This window comes from Halyomorpha halys, unplaced genomic scaffold (assembly GCF_000696795.3).
Source record: "Halyomorpha halys isolate HHAL.00 unplaced genomic scaffold, Hhal_1.1 Scaffold90.1, whole genome shotgun sequence".
Taxonomy (NCBI): Eukaryota; Metazoa; Arthropoda; class Insecta; order Hemiptera; family Pentatomidae; genus Halyomorpha; species Halyomorpha halys.
Genome location: NW_027109220.1, coordinates 558,213 through 566,689, shown reverse-complemented (window position 1 = coordinate 566,689; position 8,477 = coordinate 558,213). Strand labels below are relative to the sequence as shown.

At 34.6% G+C, this 8,477-nt stretch overlaps 1 protein-coding gene across 7 annotated transcripts in view; it reads right to left on the bottom strand.

The window, feature by feature from the left end:
* Fancl (E3 ubiquitin-protein ligase Fancl) overlaps nt 1-8,477 on the bottom strand; it is a 34,584-nt gene that overhangs the window by 12,767 nt on the left and 13,340 nt on the right. For all 7 annotated transcript variants that reach the window (XM_067047415.1, XM_067047414.1, XM_014414941.3 and 4 more), the window contains one exon: nt 3,294-3,623. In XM_067047415.1, the coding sequence (XP_066903516.1) occupies nt 3,294-3,623 (330 nt within the window). The remainder of the gene's footprint in view (nt 1-3,293; nt 3,624-8,477) is intronic.

Genomic DNA, 8,477 nt, shown 5'->3' with positions numbered 1-8,477 from the left:
AAGCCCAAAAAGGATCTCAAGTTATAATAGAAAGAATGGAATCTAAAAAGGGTTCTTTTTTATTCATCTCCCCCATTATTTTTAGAGATAAGTAGAAGAATCGACATATATCCATCTTGTCCCTTCAATTTGTGGTTATGATCTTGTGATCCGTTAATATGTCAGCTCAACAACGTTATCTTTCTAATTATGAATTCCAGAAAGAAATAATCTATCAAATAAGTTCACTATTATCTTTATTTTTTTCTCCTAGGATCCCAAAAATCTAGGGGGGAACCGCGGCTCCCCCTTACTTCTCTCCACCTACACCCATGCTCTTTTCTCTGGGAACCTGAATCTAGAAACATAGTATCTATCTCTCAGGTGATAATGATTGTTTGTCTGATGTAAGAGATTCATCTAATAGTTCTATGATACATTAAAGTATCCTCCTGGCTAAATACAGGAGGCATATGGTTCAAAGTATTTTAAGTAAGATAAGGTATTCTGTGCAATCTCTCTTAATATTAGGATATAGTAGTAAAAGGAGAGGTCTAATGTTACTGGGTTGGATCTGACTCACTGAAAATAGAGTCAGATCCAACAGTAAACACTGCTATTAACGATGGATCTGGCTCTAATATGGCACAGATCAAACTTCTGGCATCCTTTTTGTCACTAAATTGGTTGATTTAAGCTAAAAACGGCAGATAAATTAAAATTGTAGCAGCAGAACCTAGTGTTACTACAAGGAAATTATACAAATTTATCACCAGAAGTAAACACCCCTACTAATTATTAATTATTCTATTAAAAATGATAATTAAAATCTTATTTCATATCAAATGAATCTCCCCAATTAAATAATCATCAACAAATATTAAAATATTGTGAAATAATAAGGTCAAGGATGACAAAATCTGTTAACCTCCTAAACATAAACAAGTTTCACTGGATTAATGACCTAAGGACACAGAACCTAACAAACTACCTTAAACAAAGCATAATGTTAGTAACCACCACAAGAGATTTTTTGGGGAATCTTCCTCAGATCATACTCCTACTTTTAGTACCAGTAATAAATTTCGGCTTCACTTCACACCCTTATTTTTTGAAATCTAAAATCTCCACATCTACTGATGATTCATTGCCTGTTACTGATGCACTTACCCTAAAATGATATTTTTGATTATAAATCATGAGATTATTTCATATATTAAGTGAGCTAAATGAGAAGCTAGAATTAATCAAGTATTACAAAACCAAATGCCACATGTACATCTAGAGGAAATTATCGTTCAACCTCTTCTTGCATCATAAAACAAAAATAAAAATGATGAAAAAATAGTTATATAATAGTAGATATGAGAATGCAGCCAATTTAATTAAATTATATGTAATCATATTTTAATGATAAAAGCATCATTCTACAACAAAAATAATATTTTTGTTCATAAGAGATATTAAGTGTATCTGACAATCAATAATAACACAAAATGTGTAACTCAGTCAATTATGAATCCATAAATATTGAATATAAACATTAAATTTTAAGAAGATGGTCTGGGTAAAGGTCAATAAAGGTACAAAAATAGCATAAAAACTATTCATTAGCAATCAGTATTTCACCCTACTTTGCAGGGCTTCATCAGGACTGAATCCAGGTGGTTGGCCAATGCATAAAATCCATCCTGTAGAGCATATATCTACAAATAACAGTCCATTGATACTAATTAAGATGAAATTTATAAGAAAAATTTATTTCCCACAATGTATCCACAATCATTCAAAATATAGTACCTGTAGCGAGAGGGAGGAAGCAGTTTAGCCACAACTCACCAGAGCGCTGCACCTCGAGCCTCACCGAATCTCTCAAATTTACATATTACTTTATTTTGTAAAAACACATTGTTATTTTTATATATTAATAATTTCTGTACATAACACATAGCAATATCTATACAATGAATAATAAATGATACCAAAACAATGCACGAACCTATCTCAAGCAGACATGTGCCGACCGCTTCTCGGTCACAGTCGCATGGACTAGGCCTATAAATAAAGGGGCTCTAAATCCCCAATTTTATTTTTGATCCACAGCCTTACCCAGGCCTAGTCATAGCACTGGGTGGCGTATGTACACTCTACTTGAAATAGAGAAGTTCATTGCCAATCGATTCTCACAAGAGTAGTTTTTCTGTACGCATACCCAAGATTTTGGTCGATCTCCTCTCCTTCTCTCCAACAATCCTAGTCCGTCCACTTCATCTCAGCAACTAAGATTGTGACCTACTCCTTAGCGATTACACTGGTCCGTCCGCTTCATCTCGGCAACCAGTGTAGTTGATCCCGTCTCTCCCCAGCTCTAAACCGTCCACTTCATCTCAGCAACTAGAGCTGCACCTAGCCTTATCAGCTTACTGGTTCGTCCGCTTCATCTCGGCAACTAGTAAGCTGGCTCATATCTTGAAAGTTCTAGTCCATCCGCTTCATCTCGGCAACTAGAACTGTTACTCTACTTCAGACTCTCTCTTACCTAGACCTCCTCTACCTGCGTCAGTGCCCAGGGCTCATCCTCTGGCACGGCCATTCCTAACTTACTATTGAATACGCCTTGTCGAGAGCCTTCTGTAAACTGGATATGAGGCTAGAGAACCGCCTAAGACCAGACAACTCCGACAGTATGTTGTAGGCTAATCAGATGACAGGTCAGTTTCAGTTAGAAGATTAAATCTATTGCTTACATTAATAGGTGTAATTTCCTGGTGATATTTTCCCATTTTTTTAACTGGTGATAGGAAATGAGTTAACCCGGTGGCTTTGTGGATTCTTCTCTTCAAACTTGATTCCTCCGCATGTTAGTCTACATCTATTTTATTGAAATATAAATTATGGAAATATTTTTGGGGTCTCGAATAAACCAGGTGATTCACTTAATTCATTAGCTGATTGCATTAATTAACATTAAAAAAAAAAAATAAAGAAATAGTAGAAGAATATTATAGAAAATAAAAGGTTGGATTTAGAACCTTAAAGTTAAAAAAAAAAAATTGATGCTAAGGAATGCTTATGGTGGTATGAAGAATAAAGCCACTTCAATTCTTCATAAAATTGGGAAAGAAATACATCCTCCAGGATCCCAAAGATGAACTAAACAAAGCAATTAATTACCTCATGGTTATTATTATAATAACCAAATTAATTAACATGTCATATTATATAGTAATTATAATCAATAGTAACTATATTACAATAATAAATATACAATAATATTATAATGTTCGATGATACAAATATAAACATATACACACCTTTGATAAAGATCCAACAACTTCTAATGGTAAATCAACTTCTAAAATATTAATATTTCCTTTAGGGTACTCTGATGTTACATTAAAGAACAAGAAATGTTCATTTCCATCAATATCATTATATTTCAATTTGATAGTTTTAAGGCTTTCTTTGATTTCAATAACGTTCTCTTTAGGTAAAGATTTTTCCAGTTCCATTAAAATAGCGTGACTAAGTTTTACCGTATTTCCATTCCATAATTCCATGGGTGATGCTTCTGTTGCTAACTTGCTTTTCACAATATGAATGATACAATACACTAAACTCAATAACGTTTTACATTTTTTTAACTGAAAAAAACAAAACATAATAACCACTAAACATACAGTTATAATACAGAAATAATACAAAAATAATACAAAATATAGATATGTTTTTTGTTTCTTTCTATATTTCTTGTAATTCCAAAGGTACTTTGGAATAACAAGACCAAAAGTTCTTTATCTACTATATTATATTCTAAATATAATGTAGTAAGAACATAACTATAAAGCACCTTTAGAATAATAACGTATTTAATGATAGATGGGTTTTAGAGTCTTAGAGGGAAAAAAAAAAATGAATGAATCCAAATTAAATTAAAAGATAATAAAAAAAACAGTAAAATTAAAAAAATAAACAATTTTTCATTTCATTCAAATATATACACTAATAAAGGGGCTAGGGTGGGAAAATGCATGCAATAGGTATTCAAAGTTTTTCATAGTTGAGTATAATGATTAAGAGGATGGATGATTTCCCAAAATAGGCAGTTTAAAAAATAACCATCAGGAGGTTTGACCTAAGGACTGCTTCAGGTAAAAAAAATGTAAGTCTCTGTGCACCTGCTGACAATAGACAACCATCCAGGATCTAGGATGTGGATAGCCTGCTGCTACTGCAAGGAAATCATGGTATGTAATAAAATGGCCACAAATTTGTTACATTCCAGGGCTTATAAGCCATACAGTTCTTGATAGTTTGTATAATTCAGGTCTCTTCTTTCTTCATGAAAGCGGTGACAGGAGAAGAAAACGTGTTCTGCACTCTCTTCTGTTTCTGGGCACAATGGACATTCTCCAGTCTCATCGAGCTTATACCTATACTGGTAGGCTCGAAAGCAACCATGCCCTGTGATAAACTGGGTAATATAATAATCTACCTCCCCGTGGTTCCTATTCACCCAGGCCTCGATGTTGGGCACCAGCCTGTGCGTCCATCTTCCACTGAATGCCATTTTCCAGCGACGTTGCCATTTTCTTATAGTCTCCTTTCTTAATTTGTCTCTTGGAATATAGTCAGCACTATTATAAGAGCGGCTCCTCTCATCTGCGATCAGCTCAATCGGTGGCATCCTGGCCACCACGCAAGCAGCTTCGTATGAGACTGTACGAAACGCGCTGATCACTCTTAGTGCACACCTACGATACACTGACAAAATCGGTCTTCTGTAGGCCTCAGTACCCAACACATCCTTCCATATCGCAGCTGCATAGAGCAGAATGGATGGAACCACATAGGATATCAACAACCTACGGCTGTTCCGCCTATGTTGGGCATTAAACGTGACAGTCCGGTGGTTACTCTAGCCGCTTTTATCACTCACCCACTGGATATACTCTCTGAACTGGAGTCTATCATCGATTCTTACCCCGAGGTAAGTCAAAGAAGGCTTGGACTGGATCTCTTGCCTACCCACTCTCAAGGTTATGGCTTCCCTCACTTTCCTGCTACTGACGAGAAGGCAGTCTTACTGTCTGCTAGTTGCAGCCCTACAGATTCTAGCCAATCTCGAACCGAAGCGACACAATGGTTGGCCTTTAGAATGAGCTCTTCTTTATACTTTGCTTTGACGACCACCGCAATATCATCAGCAAAGCGCACTATTTCGGAACCCTCTGGTAGACTAAGCCTAAGGACTCCGTCGTACATCGCATCTGTGTGTGTGTGTGTGTGTGTGTGTGTGTGTGTGTGTGTGGCAGAAGAGATTGAGCACTTTCAACAGAAACCTGGGAAACAAATATATCTCTTGGGATCCTTAAGATAAATAATACCAACCAATTGAACTAAGAAGTCTGGTCTTCAGATCCTCAGTGAGACCTTTATAAACAGTAGAATCATGGTATAGAAAATTAAGAAGGTAACTTTTTCATATGAAAAAGGAGATATAGACACTTTAAAATGGTTAAAGTGTCATAAGAAATGCCTCCTTGATGCATTATTTTATCAACTATTGAATAATAATTATCCAGTTGAATATTTCTAATAGTTCAAAAATAGAACAGCAGAGACTTGAAGAAACATTTTTGAAACTGGGAGATAACAATCACTATTTCATTGCTAAGCTATATCTGAAGCTCTTCTCATAATCAGCAAAAAATCCAACTGTGCTTACAGTTTATGCCAATTATGGGAAAATGCGACAATTTGTTGAGTCAAGTCAACAATAAATGTTGGTAAAAAATTTGTTTATTTGATAACGTAATTGATTGCTGTACCAAGATCATTTTTGGGGGCTTCTTCTACATGTGTTTCATGAGGAAGAATATGGCCTTTTAAATATTGATTAATGAGCCCCATTACAATTTTAGTTTTATTATTTTCCAGAACCGTTTGTATCATAAATGTGAACTATATGATGATGAGAGTTATGGATATGACTGACATTTGGGTTTTAAGTTTGACAAGTGCAAGAAATGAAAGAAAATAGGAAAGACATGGAGACGGTGGAGCAGACTGATGTGGTAGAACAGGAGATGAAGATAGTGGTAGAATGGGCCGAAAATATAGAGAAGCTTCATAAGAGAAAGGTTGAGAAGTTGGCAACAAAGGTGATAAAGAGAGAGATAGTTTTTGGGGGGGGGGGAAAGGAAGGGTCCTTATAGAAAGCAGATTTGAGTTAAGTTTAGGGAGAAGAGTTAAATATTAACAATATTGATATCGTAATTGAGATAATCCAAGTCTTTAAAAATCATTTGGATATATAAAGACATTAGTATATTTGTAAGAAAAAATTTCCATGGTTAAAATTGTCTAATAATAAAAATATAAGAATCTGTAAAATGTACAGTTTTCTTTAAGATCCCTGAGCTAAATAAAGTTCTATATATTAACATCTTCTAGTCTTACAACTATAGAACACTTTACTCATTATTTATTATAACTCATAAATCCTACATACATTACCAAACCACTTACATCAACACTTCCACATAATTTTTAAGGACATTTAATGATTTTATTACCACTACAATAATTAAGCATCTTACAAACAATTGCTGATTTTTGCTGGGAAAAAACACAAAAGGAATCCATTAGAACTTGGGAAAATTTAGGAACTATCAGCATCAAGAGAGAATAAAAAAAAACTTTGTTTTTTCTTCACTTCATATTATTAGTTTATCTGTTTATTAATTTATTCTCAAACTAATCCTGCAAAAAGGGACTATAGGAATGAATGAATAAAATGAAAACTTTTATTCCGGGAATTATACTCTAAAAAATAACTAAGTTTTTAGTTATTAGTAGTTATCACTTACAATCAAATAATAGGTATTTGTTTGAGCTCAAATGGGTACATTAATGTGATAAATGGAAGATAGAAAAAGGTAAAAAAATTAGTTATGTTTAAAGAACATTATAGAGGAGTTCCAAAATGAGGTAGCACAAATTTTTCTCTTTACCATAAATATTTGCTTTGATATTTGCTACTTCTATTGGAGAGAATATAAAAGTTAGTAGGCTGTGATCTGGTATTCAAGGAGTTGATAGAAGAAAGCAGAGTGACAAAATTAAGAAGCCTTTTTGGTTTTAAGGAATAGAAAAGATAGACAACTAAGAAATAATTCCCTTGGAAAACAGGATACCACCTCAACTTGGCACATCAGCAGGATCGTCTGGAACCCTCAAAGATGAACATTTCATAAACCACTTTAATTTCATCTAATGTCTACCAGACAGGGCACAGAAGGTAGCCATAATCAAAGTGGGGGAAAATAAGGGAGGAGACTAGGAGTTAATGGAGACTTAGAATCACGAAATTTCATGAACTATTTAAGATAGCAATGGTTTTGGGATAATTTAGAAAACATAGTTATTTCAAGACATTTGTTGATAAAAAATTACTCCAAGGTTTCTAACATAGATGTGAGAGCGAATAGGTAGGGTATTGAGGTAGAGTAAGGGAATTAAGAAGGGGCCTGGAACTAATGAGGATGGCCATTGTTTTCTCTACAATCAGCCTCAACTCATGAGCCACAGTCCATGCATTTATACTATTGATATCCTTTTGCAACTTTTTGATCGACTCAAGCAGAATCAGTAGAATGGGAGGATTGGTAAATTTGGAGGAAATCAAATGATAATGTGAAGGATGACTGGAATCAGGAATATCATTAATATAGATAGAAAAAATTGTTGGTGAGAGTTAGGACCTCGGAGGAACACCTCATGTTAGTAGGAGAGAAGGATGTTTATAAAAATAACTGTGTCTGAACAAAAAGGAAAGGATAGAAACCACTATTTGATAGGAAAAGGTTTTGGAGTTCGGAATAGAGGACACTATGATCAAAAATTTAAAAAAAATTAAAACTAATATAATGATTTTCTATTTAAATCTTTGATAATTTTTAACAGAGCAGTCAGCGAGCAATATTAGGATTGAAAACAGATTGGACAGCTTTTAGATTAAAGAAGTTACTAAGTTGTGAACAGAGTAGTTTTTGAAAGAATGGAGATAAATCTAAAGTGAATTATTTCTTGTAATGCTTCTAACATTAAAATAGTACTCTATATTGATGAACGTTCCCTTATCAATCCTTTCCAATCTGGCTTTCGATCTGGCTACTCAACGCAATCAGCTCTCCTTAAAATAACCCATGACCTCTAAAACTCCATTGAACACCAAAACCTCACTATCCTCATCCTTCTAGATTTTTCCAAAGCGTTTGACACTGTTGATCGTAACATCCTCTTTACTAAATTGCGTAATCTTCCTCTATTCAATAGTCCCCTGTGCTGGTTCAAACCCTTTCTCTCAAATCAGTCCCACTATGTAGTCGTCCCAGGTGAACTTCCATCTAAAACCCTCCCCCTTTCCTGTGGTGTCCTCAAGGCTCTTCTCTATCTCCTACCCTGTTTGCTATTTACATTAATGCCCTTCTCCT